Genomic DNA, 22,913 nt, shown 5'->3' with positions numbered 1-22,913 from the left:
ATGGGTTAAAAAAAAAAATTTTAAAAAAAAAAAAACCCCCAAAAAGTCGTTTTTTTTTTTTTTTTTTTGTAGGAATGGAATTGCAGTCAAAAGTTCAAATAATGATTTTTTTTAAGTGTTTGTTAAATAAAATGCATCCAGTTTTCTTATTATTTTGGGCTTGATTGAAGAAAACTGAATATTTTTGTCTAAACTCAGCAAACAAAAATAATGCACTTTAAAAAAAAAAGTATTTCCATTTGTAATGTGCTTCTTTAGGACACCAGTCACAGAAACTAGTGTGATTTGTATCACTAAATTGCACAATGCAGCTGTATTTTAAAATTTATTGACATTTATTGATCCTTTCATTAAACAAAAGGTGGAGAAAATGGTAGATCAAACCATTTCAGGGGGTTTAAACATCATTACCTGGAGCTTATTGTGGGAAATTCATTACAATAAATGACATACAATAAAAATAATAAAAAGCTGCCAGAGAGGTTGGGAAAAGATGATCATTTGTTGCTGCATCTAACATTTCTGTAAGTAGGATTTAATTTAAGAGTTGTCATTTTGTCCCAATTCATTTAATCTTTATGGTTGAGAGGCCTGCGAATGAACACAGCCGACTCACAGACATCTGCATTTCAGGTGAGCTTGTACCAGATCTCTGTTAAAACTGACTGACCGTTGATGTAGTAGGAGTTGATGTACTGGATGGCGGCGCGGGAGATGTCAGCAGACTGAGCTCTCAGAGCGATTCCCCACAGCTGGTCCATCCCACACAGCTGGAAACAAACACAGCAGGCGATTGGCTCCATCAGGGACGCAGCGGTGCGTTCAGGGTCAGAGAGGAGGGGCTTTGAAAGAACAACACCGTCTTCTTTTCTCCTTTAATAAAATCTGGGTTTCGCATAAACCGTTTTCTCACACTTGTTGCCAACGTAATGTAGACATGCTTTTAATACTAGACGAATTTCCGTTATTGCTTTTACACTGAACCAACGCTGTGTACAGAGAAATGCCCTTTTGGAATATGTTGCCTTCTGAAATTACATTGATGGCTGATCATGTAAATTTAAAAAAATATCGTAAAAACCTTTATAATGGAGAGAGATTTAGTATCAACTTGATGGAAATGTTTAAATTTATATTCAAAGTTTGATATCGTTTGTTGTATTTGTCTTTGTTTTTAGTAAAAACAAAAAAATACACAATTACAACAAAGAAGAAGAGAAGAAAAAAACACACCCAACAAAGCCCTGTAAAAACTGTCACCTAGAAGATATGCAACAAAAAAAATTCAATTAAGATCATAAAAACACCAATTTCAAGATTTATGGGAACATGGAAAAAATGTTAATGGTTGTTGGTGGTTCATGGAAAAAAGTCAAAGTATTTCCAGGTTTTATGAAATCCATTTTCAGAGCCTCTCATCACATACTTGATTTTCTCTAGTTTTAAGTTATGCAGTGCGTCTTTTATCCAGCTTCACTCTGTGGGTGGAGCAGCATCCTTACATTTAGGACGAACCAGGTGAGCAGAGCAATCACCTTTCCACCTCCAGCAGGTAAACCCAACCCCTCAGGAGGAACCCCAAAAAGCTGCATAAATGGGTTTGGAGTAATCTCAACTCCAAATACAGCTGAGTGCGCTTTATCTTTGTTTTTAATTTAATTCTGGTACGGTTGAAAAGGTTTGTGTGGTATTTTGTTGGGTGTTTTCCTAAGTCATCGAAGCAGTTGATTTGAATTTTGTGTGTAATTTAATTGTCATTATGTCTGAAGGATTATGTCATTTTTGTAAAGGATTTCAATTGTAATGTTTGGTGTGGACCCCAGTCCCTACTATGTCAGACCCTTAGATAAACAAATGAACAGGTTCACCTCGCAGCTGGAGGCGTTGTCCAGGGTGCTGGTGGCGAGGCGAGCCAGGTTGCAGAGGTGCTGGAAGAGGTTGAGGCCGGTCATGCTGATGGTTTCTGGTTTCAGCTGAGGCATCTGGAGACAAACATCAGCGCAGATTAACAAACAGCTGCCGTCCCCACGGAGCGGGACGGCTTTCCGCTCCAGCGCGCCATAAAATCCATCCAGCTGAGAACATTTAGGGCTGGAAGTATCTGCTGTCACCAATTCATTTTATTCCAGCTCTTATCCAAAACCTGCAATGTTTCAATAAGGGCTTAAAGAGGCAGCGCGCAACTTTTATTTGAAAAACCCAAACATTTTTCCACACATCTGTTGAAACTCGTGACAGTATGACGCGGGGGGAAAATACAACTTCCTCTGTCTTTTCCCAGTGCTAACTAGAAACAACCAATCAGAGCCAGGAGGAGGGCCGTAGCGCTGTCAATCATGCCCGTGTGCGCCCTGCTCAAACCCTGCAGGGCGCACACAACCCTATTGTGAATGCTAAGGCTAGTTAGCTTGGCCAACAATGACGGCAGATAAATGTTTTTCCGGAAACGGTGAATTGTTTCTCTGCTATTCACACATTTAGCAGCTTGTTCACAAGTTTTAGCTAAGCCTCAAATAGCAATAGATTTTTTTATCTTAAAATGCCAAAAGTATAAAAACATTCTGTATAGTTTGGGCTCAATTACTGCAATTAAGTGTTTTGTTCATTCAGCAAACTGCCGTTTTTGAGTTTGTATACTTAATTAGTAAACTAGTTGACAATTATTTCAGTAATCGATTCGTCACGATTAATTGTTCAAGCCGTTACACAAAACACACCAAAGCCATCAACAACTAAACCTCCCCAGTTTAACAGAAAATATCAGACATTTTGTTTGTTCTTCAGCCTCGATGCGACATGCGCACCTTCTCCAGAAAAAGGTGCTTGTACGTCTCCATGCCCATGGCGTGCTGGTCCTTGCTGCGAACCTGATTGAGGAACCAGTGCAGCGCATCATCGTAGCATTCAGCGTCTTCTACCAGACAGTGCCACAGGATGTCCACCTGTTCCAGACTCAGTCCTGAAAGAGAGACACAAAAACCTTCATCTTTTTCACTGTTGCATGAAGGCAATTCAAACAGTTCTGCATGCTGGGAAGACCATGGAGCGATTTCTGTTTGGTCAACAATAAAACAGTTGAGGAAAATCCTTAGTAACACTTCAGCGCATCTGGTTTTCATTCAGAGTCTGTGTGGAGTGGTGGAACATTTCACGCATCAAGCGCTACGCGATTTGGAGCGTTTAGTGTTTTGAGCGTTTCAAGCACAAATCTGAACTTTAACGGCTCAATGTGGAGCGTCAACCAGCACGTAGTGGTGCATTTTCCAATATATTCTCAGAAAAATAAAAAACTATGGAGGATAAACTAATTGTCGCTGCTTGCTCTCGTATAATAATCTACGAGAGTTTCGACTACACAGACAGAATAGAAAGGACCTTGCTTGGAAGAGGATCAGTGGAATGTCGAGTAAGTTATAACTTACTAACTAACCCTAACTAACGAGCAGTTTATTTGATCCAGGTGTGTTTGAGCAGAGACACATCTAAAAGTTACAGGATGGTGGCCCTCGAGGACTGGAGCTGGTGACCCCTGGTCTAGATAAAATATTCAGAAGATGGTGGAAGAGTTTGAGGAACACGTATGCCAAGGAGTCTGACTTCAAAGTGCAGACGCATCAAACTTGAATCGTCACTCGTTTTAGATGCTCAAAATGCGTTCGGTGTGAACGCACCAAAAGAAAACTGGATCAGAGTGTGATAATATACAATATAGACACAAATTAATTTTAAGATTTAAATGCCAGAAGAGACTGAAAAGACTCCCTAAACCAACATCTGTCTTTCTGAAAGTAGTTTTGTGCTGCAGTCAGTGGAAACCAGCAGCCAGCGGTTTGTTTATATAAAATATTCATGTCCAAGTCGAGGTTTCTGCAGACTGCACAGCAGAAAAGGAAAACAATGTTTCTTTAAAATCCTAAATCAGCCTCTCTCCCACACATACGCACCCAGACAAGCGGAGCATTGTTCTCAGCGGAGCAGCATAAGTGTTGTGCCATTGTTTGCCCAAAGATTCAGGAAAACCAGATGCACATTCAAGATCCTATTGTGAAGCTACAATAAAATCAGCTTTTCCTTGAGACCCACTAATGACAAAATAAAACGCTGGAGAAACCATTTGACATATTTTTCTATCAAAATGCTTACTTGGCACATTTCAATTAACAATTAAATGCTAAAACATCTCAGTTATGTTCAAAGACCAGGCCTCACAAGATCCTGCAAAAGCATTCATTCAAGTTTATCGCATTTTCCGACTTCAAAACCACAAACTTATAACGTTTATTTTGTGGATTTTGTGTTCTGCATCAACACAAAGTAGTGTGAAATGCATTGTGGGAAGGAAGGCTCCTGTTTGGGGTTTGCCACAAGTCATCTAGTGGCAACAGCAAACATGTAGATGACGATAATTTGGGCAAACACGACCAAAATGTAACATCCAGGACAAAGATTAGGAACTTGGGGAGAAATTCGCTTCCCATCAGGAAGACGACTCTAAACGTAGAGCTAGAGCTCCCAATCAGTGGTTTATATCAAGACATATTTCGGTGTCAAAGTCTGGACTGAAATCTAGCTGAGAATCTGTGGCAAGGATTCAAAAATGCAATTTACAGATGATCTTCATCCTGTTCGTCTGAGGTTCATCTTTTCTGAGCAGATAAACCTACATGCTGTCAGCGGCATTTTCCAAGAGACTCATAAAGCAGTAAAGATGTTTCTATAAGAACTTGACTGAGAGCGGTGAATAGAAATGTGTCCCATACTTTTATTTGTAGAAAAAAAAATTTAAAAATAATGCATTTTTAACTTCCAATTCACAGTTATGCACATCTTCTTAATGGTCTAATCATATAAAATACCATTGAGACGGGATCATAGTTAGAAACTTTTTGTTTTAAGTGAAAAAAAAATTAAATTAATTTCAATACTTTTCCTATCTTACTGGATTCTGATGAGAAACTAAAAACAGACTTATGATGCATCTAACATGATTATTGCTTTCAAAACAACAAAACCAAAAATCCTACAAGCCCTTCATTTTACAATGTTCCCATTCTGAGCCTACAGCTAAAAAAAACCAAACTTTTACTGCAGGAAAATGAATGCCGAGTCTAATCAAAACAAAAACAAGCCTTACTGAAGTGGTCTGGTGATCCCAGCGTTGAGAAGACGCAGGTGAGGAACTGCAGGCGGACCTGCACCTCTGCACTGTGGCTGTACCTGCAACAGCACAAGAAGAAGAGGAGCAATTTGTGTTACCATCAGGACACTTAATTAAATAAACTTCAACATCTGAGGCTAGCATAACTACAGAGTTTTGCAGCTTTAAGGGGCTGCAGATAAGCATAAAAATATGGTTTCTTTTTAAAAGCTTCATCCCGTTTTGTGTTCATGAGCTGGAAAAAGATCTGGATCCATATTCTCAAAGAATCCCCAGAGACGAAAAGTGACGTCGTCGTCACATTCTTAGAATATTACTTTGGTAAGATAGAAGTTACTCACAGAGCATTTTAGGAATTAAGAAAACCCATAATGTGACAATGCTAGGTGCAAAGAGGAGGACCAAAATAATGATGTAAATAAGGTGCAATTAAACATGTTCATGCTGTGTGGCAATTAATTCAATTTGTTTTAAGTTTCATCATCACGACGTTTTCTTAATCCAGATTAGATTCAATGATTGGTGAATTTCTACCAACTAATTACTGGGGGTGTATTTGTTTTTTGTTTTTTTGTTGCTTTTTTTTGGTGTGTGTGTGTGTTGTTATAGGAAATATAGTAAACAAATTATTTTGTTTTTGGTTGTGTATGTACATGTTTTTCTCTGTCCTACTTGCTTGTCCTTGTTTTTTTTAGCCTGTTTGAAATAAATAAATTCAAATTTAAGACTTTTTAAGATCCTTTTATGACCATTTGGAATGGAATTTAAGACCAGTATCGCTACAGATGTGTAGAAAAGAAAACTGCAAATAAATAAAATAAATTACACATTATGGGCGTAAAAACAATAGCTAGCTTTACCCTTGCTAGCTAGCTAGCTAGCAAGGTTTCCATAACTAAGATACTTGCTAGTTAGCCAGGGTATATTAGCAGCTAGGTGCCAGTAGCTGTAAACTCCTCAAACCACAAAATGCACTGAAGATGTCTGTGCATAACTCAAAGTTTTGTTTAACAGCGTCGCTACAAAAAGCCTTTTTACAAAGGCTTTTTTTTTAAGGATGCACGGACATCATGTTTGTGAATACGGGCCCTGAATATTGTCCAGTTCCAGTCACCAATGCCGGTGAATCTATTTCAACAACAAAATTAAAATAATAAATGGTAAATTAACTTCAAATATGTATGAAATCAAAGCTGATTCTGGGCTGTTCTGGATAAAACCAGTTTTTCTTACCTAAATGTAAAACCCTCTAAAGTTTGAGTAAAAGTTAAGAGGAACTCCTGAAAACAAAGAGCTGTTTTTTGCTGTTCAAAGCCGGTCGGGTTTGGGGGAATCACCCCCGGCAGACTCACAGAGCAAACTTGTGTCGGTGTTCTCGGACTTCTTGGATGTAGTGTTGCAGGTTGTCGAAGAACAGCTTCATCATGTGCAGCTCCTTCTCAGCCCACCTAACACAAACAACAACCAGATCAGCCCAGGCTGCAGGCAGGAAGACTGAAGATGTTTACGTCTCTAATCTTCTCAAAAGATGAGTCGATTTGCAAAACAGTAAAGTAGCTGCATATTTTATTTAATCTTTGCTGGACTTTGATGAAAAAAAGCTAACAGAAGTTGGTTAAACCAAACAACATGTGCTAAGAAATAAAAAAAAAAGCTTATTATTGTGCTGCTGTGTTGCCATGGCGCCTGAATAAAGGCTCTGCTGCTTACATAGTAATCCAGTGGGTGTCGTAACTGGAGCCAAACTGCTGGAAAGTGCCAAAAAGCTTAGGAAGTAAGCGCAAGGAAACCACGACGGACCTGAGAGGAATGAAGAAGATGGAGTTAAATAATCCACCGGGGACAAGCAGTGAATAAACTTTGGAAGAGTTCAGGGGAATGCGTTTTGTTTTACCCAAGTGCTAAAGACAGAAACAGCTAAATTACTGATGTCTAATTTAAAAGCACAAGTTTCATTATGTTTATTGGGGGGAAAAAAAGAAGCACTGCATTACACGTGAGTTTGAGTCGTGCTTACCGATGATGGGCCAAGTTGTCAAGGCAACCCTCGATGAAGCGCATTCGGATCTGTCTGTCGGTGAACCAGCAGACCAGAGAACACAGCAGCTTCTCCGCTTCGTTAATCAGACCCTCAGAGAGATGAATCTGAACAGATGTGAAGAAAATCAGAACAACCCAACAATTCCTCAAAACCAACAAGCTGCAGGCTGTTTCCTCTCAACGACCCAGATGTGGCATTTAAGCAGCATGATCTTGTAATTCTGTTCAGGGGACTAATCCCAGTTTCAATCAGTAAAATCTTATTGGATCAAATATCTCTTGATCTGGATCTTTAAGATTAAAAACCAGCTAAAGCCCTACCAGAACAAAATCATGGTAACGTTTTTTTTTTTTTTTTCAATCTCAGAATGTCAATCCTGCTCTGTTTCTGAGAAAAGTGAAAATACGTACCGCGTCTTCGTCCTGCACCAAATCCCAGAGCAGCGTATTCCCCTTCTTACAGACATTATCGAGGTTGATGTCGGTCATGGCGTGGCTGGAGTACTGATGTTTATGAACAGATGGACCTGCAGAATCACACAGAGGGAACCGAACCTTTAAATCCGGCGGGTTTGCAGCCGGATAAGCCGTTTCGTTCAGCAGGCCTCCCTCACCTTGCACCAGGTGCTCATGGTAGATGGAGGCCAGGTTGGGGAGGTGCTGCTGCAGGTGGGAGCTGAGCTCAGCATGGGAGTTGATCTGGACCAGCTCCTCCTCGCAGCCCGACTCCTCGCCGTCAAAGTCGGCCATGTTTTTCTCTGACTTGGCGCTGACCTGGGAGCTGCTGCAGCTGACGTCATCAGCACTCAGCATGTCCTCCACCATGGGACTGGAGGAAGAATCAATCAATCAATCAATCATGCTTTATTGATCCCAAAGGGAAATTACAAGAAAGAGGGAATCTTAAAATAACTCAGTTATAATGGGCAGCAGCAAAACCTAAGAATTTCCAAAGTAATTTTTCAAACTTTTCCAGCACAAAAACAAAAATGACCAAAAGAAGACAGTTTCAATTCACTATAGATATTTCTGTTATTAATATTAAATGTGATAATATTGTACATACTAAAACAGGGGCAAGGAAACCTAAAATATAACATCCCATCACCTGACTGGTCGAGAAGCAAAGCACTAATTTATCTAACACATGAAAATCAATTACATTTTATTTTTATAGCACAATTCAGCAAAGCGGCAGCTCAAAGTGCTTCAAATCATAAATATAAGACAACTTTTATTTAAATTACACAGATCAATAAGTTTTTGAGCCATAAGGAATAATACTTATTTCATTTAAACAATCCAGAAATTAGCATTTATATTGTTCATCATTTATAGTGATGAAGAAATTTGATTTATTATTGGCGTCACTAAAAAACATTCAGTTAATGTTTAAAACCCCTGAAACTGTCTGTACTGTTGGGATTTTCTCCACTGCTTGTTCAATTAAAGTATCAATAAATGTCAATAAATAAATAAAATAGCTTAGTGATACAAATCTGACTTTGTTATGTGGCTGGTGTTGTAGAGAAACGTATTACAAATGAGCCTTTTTTCCAAGAGCAGTGTATAAAAAAGTATTAAAATAGTTTTATCACGATATAAAAGTGATAAGTACCAAGTCCATATCGCCCAGCCCTATGAAGAAAGTTTAAAAAAATATCTAAAATACGCTTTTGACAAGTTTTCTGGCATTTAGCAAATATAAATCATTTTAGTGATTCTACCCGACCTAAAACTTCAGACAGCGGGAAAAGCTGTGTGTCTTTTTATTATGAAAACATGAGGCTTCAACTGAACTCCAACAACACTCCTTGGTTGCCTAGCAACAGCCACTGGAGTAACCAGCGCAGCAGCAGTTTCAGGTTTTACTACTGAGCCTCACAGCTGCTGAAAAATAAAAACAAAAACAACGGCGTGGAGTGAAAACCGCTGATAAAGGAGGACGGGTCACACCATCAGTTTGGTAGTATTTCGGATATTTAAAACAAAAAAAGTATCAATACCAGCCCTAAAATAATGTTTTCCAAATTTTGGTTTTTAACCAAACATTAGATTAAACTTTATTACAAAACTGCAGATTGAATATCGAGCACTTTCAAAGATTTTATAAATAATTCAAGCTCTTTTCAATTGAGATTGAAGCATTTTCAAGGACTTTAAGCATTCGGCATCATCATCATCAACAACTTTATTAAATACACAAATAAGTCCATATGAGAAAATTATCAATATTAATAATTTTAAAAATACAAATAAACCCTGAAGCTCAGTTTAGAATAAGAAGCAAATTTAGCTTGATGATTAAATTGTCCCAAAAGTTTTGCGATAAATGATAATATTGTTTTTGAGACCATAATATGTTAATGGAATGATAAAGCAAGTTTAGAGTAAACTTTAATTTATTTGGAGTTTTGACTAAGAATCAGAAACTCTTACCCTTCGTGGTGATGGTGGTGATGATGATGATGGTGGTGGTGGTGGTGGTGGTGGTGCTGCGGGCCGATGAACCGGCGGCAGTTGAACAGCTCGCTGCTCATGGCCTCTCCCAGGAAGTCCCCCGGCCTGGGCAGGCAGGGCGGCTCCTGGGGCCCCTGGCCCATCTGAGACGGGCTGATGTCCTCCGGCTGCTGCTGGGGCTCCATCGCCTCGGCCCGCACCGATGACGACGAAGAGCAAGCATCCAGCAGCCGCAACCGGCCCTCTAAAGAAGTCGACGCCGCCGTTACCATGACAGCGGACGTCTCCGGGCTGAACTGGAGGACTTTGGTTTTGGCTCCTCCCCCTGACCCGATGGGGCCCACGCCGTGAGCCGACCCCTCGCCGAGCGCCTCCCCGGCCTTCCTCTTCCTCGTCTCGGTGTGCCCCTCCTTCTGCTGCCCGTCCTCGGCGTTGGACGCGTTCCCTTCGTCGTCGTCTTCCTCGTCGTCGTCCTCGTCCTCCTCCTCATCCTCCTCCTCGTCCTCCTCCTCCTCCTCCTTCAGGGCCTCGCTGTCGGCCATGTCGTCAGAGTGCAGCTCGCTGCCGGGGCTGCCGGCTGATTGGCTGGCGCGGCTGGAGGCGGCCTCGTTGCTGGAGGCCTCGCTGCGCCCGCTGCTGCTGCCGGGGCCGCTGCTGCCCTCCTCCACGCTGTTGGCCGTCTCGTCGGAGCTTCCCTGCATCGACTCCTGGACGAACGACAGAAACAGCCCGTTGCTATGGAAACGACTCAGAGCTTTTCTGGCTCAGTGAAAGGGTTAAATTTAGGACTGAAACGATTAATCGTGATGAATCGATCATTCAAATAGTCGTTAACTAATTTAGAGATTGTTAACAGGGTGATTAATCAATAATTGTTAAAATTAAAATGAGATCAATAATTTCCATTCGGATTTTCTTTTTTTTATAGACACTTCGTTTTACAGAATCTTCACAATTCATTTTACTTATGATTTCTGTTGTGTGTGTTTTTATTTCCGTTTTATTTATTGTTTATTGCTGTTATTTAAAATATAAACAACAATATTAGTTTGTGAAAACACAAACTATTCTCTAAACATGCATTATTATTCCACTATCTATATATTACAATTTCAAAAAATCTTTTATTATTTATTGCAATAATTTTGGGACAATTTATCGTCAAGCAACATTTTTTATGGTGACAGATCTAACTGGAACATACAGACTCAACTCAAAAATACTAATTAAACCAAAATTGTACACAAAATATAAACATTTTTGCATTTTTTAGCTTCATCTGGTTCAAATAATCTCCTATTAAGCATCTTTAGCTGTCCAATTATTAATCGGTTAATCAAAACAAACAAAAAAGAAGATTAACCGTTCACTGTATTGATATTCAATCAAACATGTTGATGTTAGAAGTATTTGTTACAATTTGCTGCAAATTATCAAGCATAAATAAAGGAAGCTGTTATTGCATTTTAGGCAATAGAATGATTATTTTCTCAATCAAAAGTGGAATTTAATTCTTTGCTTATTTGAATCTTTTAATGTATTCCTATTATTAAGTTGGTTGAATGAAAAATCTGCAGAATGTGCTAATTTTCTATCTGATTAATCGCCAGAATAACCAATTACTAAAATAATTGTTAATGCCGCATGTTTAGAAGCCAACCTCGGTATCTGAGAGCCGCTGCTGGCTCCTCTTGTTGCTGGGCACCATCATCTGATCGTCCATCTCCATGTCGCTGCCGCCGCTGTGCTGCGTGTCGCTGTTATCGCTGCTGTCCGGACTGGCAGCCGGAGAGCCTGGAAACACAGAAAACAACCAATTTAAATAATAAAAAACTCTTTTTTTAAAAACAAACTGGGTTTGATCAAACTTGTAAAGGTCAGTTATGACCATCCTCGCTTTTTACAGCATGTTAAGATTATTGTGGTACAAAAGTATGTGTATTTTTCAGTCCTTGTTCATATGCGTGATTTTATACTTCTATCAGATTCAAATCATATTCTCAAAATGGTCTGTATTGTCAGAAAATATAATTAGAAGCAGTTACTTTGTGTAGTTTAGTGATACCTCACACTCACATGATTTTTTTTCCAGTTTTTTGTTTTTAGGTTTATGATTCATGTGCCATGCAGTCACAGCTACACAATTACCTAAAAAAGCAGCAATAAATAGTGATCACAGCTTTTATTGTCATCACATTACTTCAAAGTATGACAACAAAACTTTTTTTTCATGATTTCATAATTGTAATTAGTTTTCATCCTGATTTACTACATCTGGCTCCTTGTGGCACAGAATAATGATGAATGTCTGACGTCACTGAGGTAAAGGTTGGATGAAATACAGCTATAAAAATTATCGATTTAGTTCCACATCAGGAACTAAAACTCAGCTCAGACGTTTTGGGGGGTGAGAAGATCAAACTGCCATGAAAAATGTGGGTGCAAGTCACATTTCCCTCCTGTGTGAACTCAGTCTAACGAACAACAGCTGTATCTGTACAGACATTAAATTACACAAACACAACAATTATTTTATTCATCCTGCATTTTTTATGTATTGATTGTGGTAAACTTTTGTTTTCTGTGCTTTGTTCTGTTTAAATATGTAACCAATATGTTTTTTAAAAGATAAAAAAAATCATAATTATTCTAATTTTTTGATGGAAGAAGCCTGATAGCTTGTTTTTATTGCACTGTGATGTACTGCATTAGCTTGAGGGTCTACAGATGAAAAGCAGCCCAACTGTGGCATACTTTGTAGTGTGCATTGCCCCTTTTGAAATAAATAAACAACAATAATTAAGCCAGTTCTGACGACAAGAGGCTGCGCTGGATTTAAGTTTGAGCTATAATTCAGAAAAACACGCACCTCTTTACTTTCACCTCACAATTCAGCCCAACTCTGTGTTGGTCCACCACATAAAATCTCATTAAGATGCATTGAAATTTGTGGCAAAATGTAAAAGGTTAAATAGAGGAGAATATTTTCCCAATGAATCACCATTGATTGAAGACAAGGATCCAGACTGACCTTTCTTGTTCCCCATGGGGAGGTTGGTGTTCAGCAGCGAAGCAAAAGAGCTCTGTTTGGAGAGCTGGGCCTTGGCTGCAAGAGCGTTGTTCCACAGAGCCTTTATCAGCATGGAGGCCAGGTACAACGTCTGGGTGGAGGGGGGGGACAGGAGCGCATCAGGATTTCACAGTTTTGAAGCAGTTTGACGCAGCTTACAGAGAGCATCTGTGCCTGTAGAGTACCTGCTCAGTGTGGGCGCTGGGATGCAGGCCCGACACCAGGTTCAGGACGTGACGGAGAGGCACTGGGTCCAGGTTCTTTATTAACGACGGGAAAAGGTCATGGATGTAGCGGCTGCAGTGTTTCAACTGAAAGCACAAAAAAGAAAGCTGTGAAATATGATTGAGTGTGAATTGATTAATCGTGACAATTGATTGCTGAAATAATAATCAGCTAAATTGGGAATCAATTCATCGTTAACAGGAGTATACAGGCTCTAAAATATGGTAGCTGGAAAAGAAAAAAAAACACTCAAAGAAGTAACTAGGTCAAAACTGTAGATTAAAAATCGAAAGATTTTGCATTTTATATGGAAAAACCTTCTTTGCTCTTCACAGAAATCCTCAAGTGTCGCAGTTTTAGTTTTACCTGGTTCAAATTCTGTTTAATATCCTATTAAGCATCTTTTAATCTCCAGTTATTAATAAGAAACATTGATCAACAGATTAGCCCTACACTGCATTGATGCTAAGTGAAGCAGAAACGTCTTTATTTAGTTGCACATGCATTCTTTGCTATGTTTTGTTTTCCTTTTTAGAAAAAGTTATTGAATTATTTGTTTATTTGCATTTTTAAGAACTCTTTAATGGTTTATATAAAAAAAAGCTTAAGTGGATACATGAAAAATCTGCAGAATGCGCCACGTACTCATTAGCTTCAGTCGTAGTGAAAATAAATTACATTTAAATAATCCACAGCCACACAGCACTACTGCTGCGTTAGTAAAAGCTGCAGGTTAGCGGTCATGTGAGAATCTGTTTCTTCCTACCTGAGCTGCAGCCCAGATACAGTCTATATGCTGCGTGCTGAGCCGGCCCTCCGCAGCCAAGAAGTTCAGGATCACTTGGCACTGCTTAATGATCTGGAAAACAAATGGAGACATGTGCAGCACTGGGAAAAATGCAACCGGAGGAGAGCAGAAAACCCACCAAGGATAGAAAGGAGAAAGAGAATCAACACACAACCGTTTCCATATGGGAGGAGCTGAATTTATATGACTGACCTCAATGTGCAAATTGGGTCCGAATATGTGCTCCACCACGTTGTTGTGGATTAGCCAGTCTGCTAGCTCCTTTGCTATGGACCTGAAAAGATGAAGAACGACTTTCTGAATGACTCTCAATGGAGCAAAACAAAATAAAACCACCCAGAGAAAAACAATGTCGATGAGGAGGAATGGATTCTTCCTGTGATCAGGTAGTTTAGGCGTTATGGCCGACTTACGTTTCTGTGTCAGACACCAGCGACTCGTTGTTGCACACGTCGTTAAATGTGTGGAGCTGGTTCTGAGGAGAATCACAGACATGATGATGAACTGGAGTTCATCAAATAAAGCTTTATGCTGACAGAATCGCTTTGTACCAAACTGTATGCTGCATTACATCACATTACATATCAATGAAAATTACTTTTAAAAATAAGAGAATGTTACTCCATTATAATACACGTGTACCATTGAGTCCAACAAAAAAACTGTTTGAAATATTTGCTCCTAAAATGCCTTTAATTTGTGTATTTAAACATTGTTTTTTTTTATTTTTCGTCTTTCCTTCTTTGAATTGTGTTGATTGAACCCTAAAAAAATAAATAAGCTTGTCTTGTATTATATATTTAAGAACTATTTAAACTTTCCCCATCATTGTTGGTTCTTAACATAAATAGATTATTTCACTTATAAGAAGATGTATTTTCCCATAAGTGAAATAATCTGCCAGTGGAAATGGTGCTTTTTCTAATCAATATTAAGAAATAACTGACTTAAAAAAGCCCAATGTTGCAATGTTACTTAAAAGGTAGTATACTTTAAATAAGACAAAAGAGACGAGACAAAAATACTTGGTAAACCAACGGTGGGAAATTAGCTGCAAAATCTCTGACTGGTGCATTTCTAAGTAAATCGCACATTCATAAAAACATGGATGAAAGTCACATGGTTGAAGTCCTGGAGCATCTAATTACTTTGCATCAGGATTTTTCTTTTTGTTGCTCCACCACAGATGATATTGCAGTGGAAAAAGTCATGATTTTTTCAATCAGATACTCGGTTTTCTTCTATTTGTCCGTCATGGCGGATGACGCCAGTAGACTTTACTGGCTCCAATATTAATTACCATAAAGTACAAAGAAAGTCAATTACTCCGCGTCTCCTTTTGTGTTTTTACATCGGTCTTTTGAAGGGATCGTGTCTTTGTCAGGCTTGTGGGCTTCCTGACTCGGACGCTGCATGTGACTGTGTGTCGGGTCTCTCTGTCGTTAGCCGCGTGACTCACCGTGATTTGGCTGAGTCCGGCTAACCGCATGGTGAGAGTGGGAGACATGAAGTACTTGAAGGCGAGGTCCAGGCTCTCCTTGTCGAAGCACAGCGCGCTGTCCAGCGGCTCCTTCACCGTGCTCCACATCAGGTCGGCCATGTTGCGGGCGGCGCTTTGGCGCAGCTCCTGGTCGGATAGCTTACACAGGTACCTGCCGGCGGCAAAAAGCGTTCAGTCCTGCTCGTCAACGTAGATAATCCAAAATGCACAAAGGAGAAAGTTTATGTACAGACGACAAAGACACGATGGTTTGTTGTACGGGCTGCCCTCAAGGTCATAAGGTCAGCAGTGGCTTCTAGCCTTAGTTACACCACAGAATAAACTGTCAGTTAATAAACTGACATTCAAACAAACCAAAGTTTTAATAATAATACATTTCATTTGAAGGCGCCTTTCAAAGCACTCAAGGTCACCGAACAGGAAATAAAACAATAAAACAAAAACGACAAAACAATAAAAGTCATATATTCATATACCAAACAAAATTAAAAAGAAATTACATGAAGCAGAAAGTTACAGTTTCAAAACCGCTTAAATTTCATGTGTTCACCATTTATATGGTTTAAAGTCCGTTTTAAGGTGCCGGTCAGACACAGTGACCAAGAACCACGGCTGAAACGATTCATCGGATTAGTGGTGATGAACTGAGTATTGAAATAATCAACTAAATCAGTAATTGATTGATTATTAACTGGAGTATACAGATAAAAAAAATCCATTTGCTGAAAGAACACTAAGAGAACCAATGAACCAAAACTGGACAAAAAATATGAACATTTTCAATTCACAATAAAAAAAACATTTGTCTGTAAATATGTTCTACCCAAAACTCTTCAAGTGACATTTTTTGCTTCAGCCGGATCAAATTACTGTAAAAAATCCATCTATTAATCAGCTAATCCAGAAACACTGGATTGATGTCAAAACCACCAGAAAGCCGTGAGCTTTTCACATGAAGTATTTTTTAGCTGCAGATTCATCCTTTGCTACAAATAATTAAACGTTTACTAAAAAAACGCAATAAGATTTTTAATTTTCTTATGTAAAAAAATAATTTAACTGTTTGTTTATTTGGATCCCTTAGTGTTTTTCTAATATTGTATAAAAATAATAAATAACTGTTAGCTGCAGCCCTGAACAGAGTAAAGCTGGACTGCCCCGTCCCCACCTGTTGCTGCACAGTCCCAATCAGCTGGCTGAAAAGCTGCTACACTTCTTCCTCTCTGACCAGCAAAAAATTTAGCCGTTTAGAAATATCTACGGTCATGAAAAGCAAAATCACACATGGCATAAAAACGCACCATCTGTCACTCCTTTGAAGATAACTCTTAATAAAAAGTTCTCTTTAAAAAATACTCTTTAATAAAAGAGTTATCTTTAATAACTCTTAATTAGCTTGTAAAAATAAATGAACTTGTTAGACTTGTGTTGCTCTATAAAGACAACATTATAGACACAAAAACCAAATAAATAGTCTGACAAGAATGTAAATGTAATAGTTATTTTGTTTTTTAGCGACATTCTGTACCCACAGAGCATGACGACAGTTTGGGGAGAGGAAATACTTGACAACCCCGTGGTCACTCTGACACTTTCTTTCCCTTTATTAAAAGAAACTGAAGAACGTAAAAAGAGTAGAAAAAAAATTGTACCTCTTTGAAACTGGCCCATGCTTCGATGAATCTCACATTAACAAATGTAGCGTCTCTGAATTGGACAACAGCGATGCTCATTTCATTTATTCATCTAGTTTTTGCCGCTCCCCCTCAGTCGCAGGGTAATCACATGTTGCCGGTTTGGACGGACGTTTTGTTTCCGTTTCACTAAAAGTGCCTCCTCTTCCTCAAGTAAAACATTTTCGCCTTATTATTTTCCCTGTGACATGCAGGAGAGGCAGGTATGTATGCGTCACATGACCAGGCCTGCCAGACAAAACTGGAAGCCCAGCAACTGTTGCCGTGGTGACAGAAACTCTTCCTAGCAACAAACTTATGGCTCTCTGGTATTTGAGAGAGAAAGACGGCGCAGATGGAACAACGGTTGTTAAAGCTCAGTGCTCATTTTGTAAAACAGCTCAAGTCTGTTGCAGGGAGCAAACCGGTTGATATTTAAAATCATGTGAAAGTGCAGCAAGCAGGATTCCTAAATCAGGTTTGGTGGAGTCGCTAATCGGATCGGCCGAAAGCGCACAGACTCTGGCCAGAGCAGCTGTTTTAATGCAGCATTCGATAAAAGGTCAGCTCCTTAATTATCGGAGAAGGCAAGAACCAGCAGAAAACAGGGTAATTCAACAGTGTTTAAAATGACTTACAACAATTATTACCTTTTAAAAAACGTGCTAACTCACGTAGCACCAAATAAGAAAGAAAGGAAATGCTTATTTACACTGAAAGTAATCATTGCCCTTTGTGGGAAAAGCTGCATAAATAGTCATATCTTCTGTTCTGATTTACAGGAGTCGGCGGTTTGAGTGTCTCAGGTTTTTGGAAAGGGCATGAAATCTAAATGTTGCCTTTGCAGCTCATTTCTGGTCCTGAAAGCATCGAAAGGTCTCCAATAACCTGAGGGTCTGCATGGCTGTCCAGCTAATGTATTTAGACTTACAACCATTCAGTGCTCAACACACCAACACGGAAATATGTCCTTTTGCAATCAGTGAGACAATACAGTGAATTTTTTCTCTCCGTTTTTTTAGCCTCACCGAGTTTCAGTTGAATGTATTAAGTTTACATTTCAGGCCCAAAAATAATCCTGCATTATTCACTCACTGATTTTCTGAACATACCAAGTAGGTAAATGTGGTGATATAAAGTTGCACATCATCAGCATAAGAAAACCTTAACGCCAGATGTGATCTTAGGTCAATCATTTATGTAGCTGCCAAATAACAAAAAGGAGTAACAGTTCGTCAAGTAAGATTTCAGCCACAGTTACAGTGGCCAAGAGATGGAAACGCGCAGCAAACAGTGAAAGACACAAATAAAAAAAATAAAATAAAATAAAAAACGTAGCAATTACACAAGATGAAAAAGTAAATGGAAGCAAAATGGAGAATGCTGCAAATAGCAAAAACAACAGCAGGCGTGAAACGCTGCAAACTTGGTGAACAGAAATGCTCCAGACCACTAGGGGGAGTGTGGAGTTGGTAATATACCTCACGTAACTGTGTTGCTGTTTTATAATTTTGTAAAAACATGAGGAGTAGCGTGCCTTTTCTTTCTTCCTCCAATTTACTTCTAGATATCCCATTAAATTATAATATCCCATCTTTACTGTGAGGCTTTCTCCATATGATTTGATCGTCGACTCCCCCTAGTGGTCTGGAGTTTGTAGCGTTTCATAATTGCTGTTTTTACCGTGTGCAGCATTTTCCCTTTTTCTTCTGTTTCCTGTTATTGCAGCATCTTAGTTTGCTTTTGTTTTGTAGATTGTTTTTTTTTTTGCATCCATGTTCTGTGATTTCAGCTTTTTGTTGTTTTTTTTTTTTTGCATCATTTTTCTCTTGCATTTATTTGCTGTGCTTTGGACGTTGCATCATTCATTTGCTTGCTGCACGTTTAGCAGTTTGCAGCAAATTTGCACCCGTCGGCCACCGTACACAGCAGCAGACAATCCTACGCCAACAATCAACTGTAAGAAGCTAAAAGCTCTTAGGTACCTCCACATATAAACTTTACTAAAATTAACAAAAAGACTTGGATCATTTTAAATAATTTGATTACATCTCAGTCTGTAGGGAAAACAGGTTTTATGTTAAACCAACAAGAAGGAACTACAGCTTGTTAAAAAAATGCAAAAACTGTCCAGTGTGGTTTTATTTTCTAATGAAAGTGAATCAGCATGTTTGTAACTTACCGTATTACATAGGTGCGGAAGGGTATGATGTGCTGCATAACTGCAGGAATGTGCAACCATATTCGTATCTGTGGGAGGTTTAAAAAAAGAATCATACTAATTATTCATAATGTCGCACACAGAATTAGTAATAGTATGAGAAAATGGAAGTTTGCTGGAGAAAATATGGAATTAAAGAAAAAAAAATGCTGCTTTTTCCAACTTAGAGTGAGTATTTTCCTCAGTATATGAGTAAGAGTGCAACTAACAGAACATCTGACTCACATTTGAGACAATTGTGATAAAGGCATGAGCGATGGGGAAGGGGAGGCTCTCTGGTGTGCCCAGCTCAAAGCATTCCTTCATCAGGGAGAGGCCGTGTTTCCCACAAAACAGACAGACGTAGCGAAGGAGGTGAAGCGGCACCTCCACGTCCTGCATTAAGAATCAAAATAAAGTCATAATATGTTCATTTTGCATCCTAACATAAACAAAAATGACCAACAAATCAAATAGACCTTACAAATACACATTTTGTTTACTTTAAGATTTGGTTCAAACTTAGTCCTGAAAACAATTCCTTATCCATAAAGAAAACATTTTTAAAAATACAGAAATTAACCAAAGGTGGAAATAGTTATTCCAGGATTTCTGAAGCAAAGTCTTGTTAAAAAGTTGTAAGCAGGTAATATCTAACCTGGAGTAGAAAACTCTCCTTGAAATCCTCATTTTGTTTTAATATAAGCTCGACTTGTAACATGATGCTAAATGCTAATCCAAGTGTTGAGAAGAAAGTTTATTTCGACAGCTTTAAACCAACGTCAAAAACATAATAAAAGTTTGGCTAATGCTTTTTCATGAACCTTTAAAATGTTCTCATGTTTGTTTCAGATCATCATTTCCAGATAAGCTGAGGAATATTTGCACAGGAAAAGGAGGTGGGAGGACGTGTACAATCAATAATCGTTTTGAAACACAAAGTTTTGTTCACAGAACTACTTTCATGTCACGCTAGATGAACAGAACCGCAACTAAACGAGGAAATACACACGAGATAATTTAGTGCAGGAACGGGAGGAAAAAACTCCCATTTCTGGTGAACTGAATCTGACCCTGCAACATATTGACCAGATGGAAACAAAGCAGCAAGGAAGCCTCGTTACCACAGAGATTACGTTACACTTACTGCACTGTTTTCACTGACAAAACAATGGAAGGTAAGAAACTTCTGCAACAGTTAACCAAACAAAGCAAAAAGACTCGCACAACAGAAACAAGAACGAAAACTATGATGTCAGTCAGTTCTGACTATTTAAATAAAACCTTTTAGGGACATTCATGTTTGACATAGATCATATTGTAGTGTGAACAATTATCTGAAAAACACAAATATCTGTCACATATCTCAAAACAGGAAACACGAAGGCTCTTTTTCATAAAAAGTAGAAATCATAGCTTACAGGACGTATTTAAATCTTGCTGATTCATGGAACAAAACAGAGTTAATACACTGGAAGCCGAAACTTTACACAATGTCCAAATATGGACATTCAGTACTTTGAGTTTCAGGTTTCTCTGGCCAAACGTCAGAAAACTAACAGTCTGTGCCTCGTAGTATGACGTCTAAATCAAACGCAGAATGAAAAAGATGCATGACACAAGAGACTGCTGGAAAATACAAAATACAACTCATTTGAAGATTTGAAGTAAACCTGATTTCACTTAAAAAAAAAACTGAATGGGATGCAAACAAAACTGGTGACATTTGTTACAAATATTTACAGTAATTACAGTAAGTATTAACTCGCGAAACTACTAAATTATGAGCATTTTGGTCTGTGTGGTCCTGAAATGCCAGATGGTGTTTAGAAATTCTGGCTAAAACACCAAAAAAAAATCTCCCATTTGCAGCTCCGTTTATGAACCGCACCCATAAAACTCGTCCCAACAGTGAATAACAGATATAACATGAAAATATATATATACAAATCACAGACAAAACAAAACACCAACTGCCCTTATTTCAAAAGTTTCCATCCATTATGTTTTAATGAGGTTAAAGTTATTTGTGAGGAACTAACTAAGAGGTGTAATAGTATAATTTGAGGAAGAAAAAGTAACAAAGGTTCTTACATTCATGTCGCAGAAGGAGCCCAGGATGTTGCTTTCATGAGCAGATATGTCCTGGGAATAATAATAAAAAAGGAAAAACAAAAATGGCACCAGCTGGTTAATAAAACATGAATGGCAAATACCAAAAGTAATCTAAAAAACTCTTTTACATGGCCTGGGTGATACTGCCAAAAAATGATAGTACAATAAACATTTTACAATAGTTTTCACAATAAATAGCGATATTACAGAAGAGTTTTTTTTTATTTATTTGGTCAAACAAATGTGTAACTACAAAACAAAGATTTTTTAAATTTCCTTTATAAGCAGTCACCAGAAGAAAAAAATATATCTAAATATAAATACATACAAATCACACAATACGCTTAGAGCGTCAAAGAAAATACCGTATTTTTCGGAGTATAAGCTGCTACCTTTTTCCCGCGCTTTGAACATGGCGAGTTGTTCAAGATATTATTTTATTTAAAAACTCAAACAATATGCGCAAAACTAAGAATCTCTTCCTTTTAAATCATTTCAAAAGGATTTAAATCTGTATTTTAACTTTCCTTTAAAAAATGCTCAACACCAAAATATATGAAACATAAAAAACCTGCACAAAGTAAAAGCCTGTGCTCACTTCCTAATGATCAGGAAATGTGTTTAACTTGAAGCAATGACTGTGTCAGTGTTTGGTGTTTAACTTTACATGTTGAGTTTTTTTAAGGAAAACATGGTAAAATTAAGTTACATTACAAAATAAAATGCATTACATTATCAAAAGCAAAATGCTCACTAACTCCTTCAATTGCTTTCTTCCCACACTTTGAAGCTCAGTAGGACGTTTGGGTTAGTTACATGTAGGACTTGTTCTCACCTCTATGGTGGGGTGCGTGTTGTGTTTGTAGGCCGTGTAGAGAGGAAACTGGATCTGAAAAATCTTGGCCGCACACAGCAGCAGTTTTTCTTTCTCCTCTGTGGTCCAAGAGCTGAAGGGGTCCAGGTTGTCGCCTCCGCCTCCAGCAGAGTTCTCCCCATTCCCAGACTCGCTGCCACCGTCCAGAGGTCCCAGCGGGTTCGCTTGGCCTCCATCTGGCCGAATTGTGTCCTGCTCGTGGCTCTGAGTCTTCTTCTGGTTTGGGTCGGGTGTGTTGGCGTCCTCTTCAGCAGAGTCCCTTTCCACATTGACGGGTTCGTCCTCGCCGGGGGAGGCCGGCTGGGGGAGCGAGCCGGGTGCAGACTCTCCGGCGGCCCAGTCGGGCCTGCCCTCTTCGGTCCCAGACCCTTTGTGCGTGAGGTTCTGGGCGCTGCAAAGCTGGTTTCTCAGGCTGTTGATCTGAGTGATGACCAGGTTTATGAGGGCGTACACCAGCTGATTAAAAACCTCCAAGTGCTTGTACTCTTTGAAGCAGCACAGACATTGCCTGGAAGAAGAAGGAGAAAAGCACAAAAGATTACGGTTTTCATTTTGACTGGTACCGGGATGGCCAGGAAGTAATCCATTTTGTCTCCACTCTTTTAGAACACCAACATTTAGCTGTTTAATTTAAAAATGTGTTGGCAAATGAAGTCAGAGAAAGTAGGAACAACATACAAGGAAACAATCTTCCAGCTCTGAAGACACTGGTACAGTCGTTTGTTATTAAACTAATCTTATTTTTGCATGATTGTGGACATGAATATCCGGTTGGTTCTTATTTTGTTT

The 22,913-nt window shown here is 38.8% G+C and overlaps 1 protein-coding gene across 1 annotated transcript in view; it reads right to left on the bottom strand.

Annotated features, from left to right (window-relative positions):
* LOC106951710 (ubiquitin carboxyl-terminal hydrolase 34-like) overlaps nucleotides 1-19,537 on the bottom strand; it is a 52,051-nt gene extending 32,514 nt beyond the window's left edge. Inside the window, exons 1-19 of the mRNA XM_015039382.1 lie at nucleotides 19,382-19,537; nucleotides 19,118-19,185; nucleotides 15,221-15,413; nucleotides 14,175-14,236; nucleotides 13,954-14,035; nucleotides 13,720-13,812; nucleotides 12,914-13,039; nucleotides 12,690-12,819; nucleotides 11,319-11,452; nucleotides 9,638-10,365; nucleotides 7,813-8,027; nucleotides 7,610-7,725; nucleotides 7,176-7,303; nucleotides 6,869-6,958; nucleotides 6,511-6,606; nucleotides 5,135-5,217; nucleotides 2,805-2,959; nucleotides 1,869-1,982; nucleotides 671-770 (exon numbers count right to left, since the gene is read on the bottom strand). Of these exons, the coding sequence (XP_014894868.1) occupies nucleotides 671-770; nucleotides 1,869-1,982; nucleotides 2,805-2,959; nucleotides 5,135-5,217; nucleotides 6,511-6,606; nucleotides 6,869-6,958; nucleotides 7,176-7,303; nucleotides 7,610-7,725; nucleotides 7,813-8,027; nucleotides 9,638-10,365; nucleotides 11,319-11,452; nucleotides 12,690-12,819; nucleotides 12,914-13,039; nucleotides 13,720-13,812; nucleotides 13,954-14,035; nucleotides 14,175-14,236; nucleotides 15,221-15,413; nucleotides 19,118-19,185; nucleotides 19,382-19,537 (2,869 nt within the window). The remainder of the gene's footprint in view (nucleotides 1-670; nucleotides 771-1,868; nucleotides 1,983-2,804; nucleotides 2,960-5,134; nucleotides 5,218-6,510; nucleotides 6,607-6,868; nucleotides 6,959-7,175; nucleotides 7,304-7,609; nucleotides 7,726-7,812; nucleotides 8,028-9,637; nucleotides 10,366-11,318; nucleotides 11,453-12,689; nucleotides 12,820-12,913; nucleotides 13,040-13,719; nucleotides 13,813-13,953; nucleotides 14,036-14,174; nucleotides 14,237-15,220; nucleotides 15,414-19,117; nucleotides 19,186-19,381) is intronic.
* Between the last annotated feature and the right edge of the window lie 3,376 nt (nucleotides 19,538-22,913).

The sequence above is a fragment of the Poecilia latipinna genome, unplaced genomic scaffold, assembly GCF_001443285.1.
Source record: "Poecilia latipinna isolate Pla-1442-1.1 unplaced genomic scaffold, P_latipinna-1.0 Scaffold469, whole genome shotgun sequence".
NCBI lineage: Eukaryota > Metazoa > Chordata > Actinopteri > Cyprinodontiformes > Poeciliidae > Poecilia > Poecilia latipinna.
Note: the sequence above shows the minus strand (reverse complement) of the source record. Positions and strands in the feature narration are given on the sequence as shown.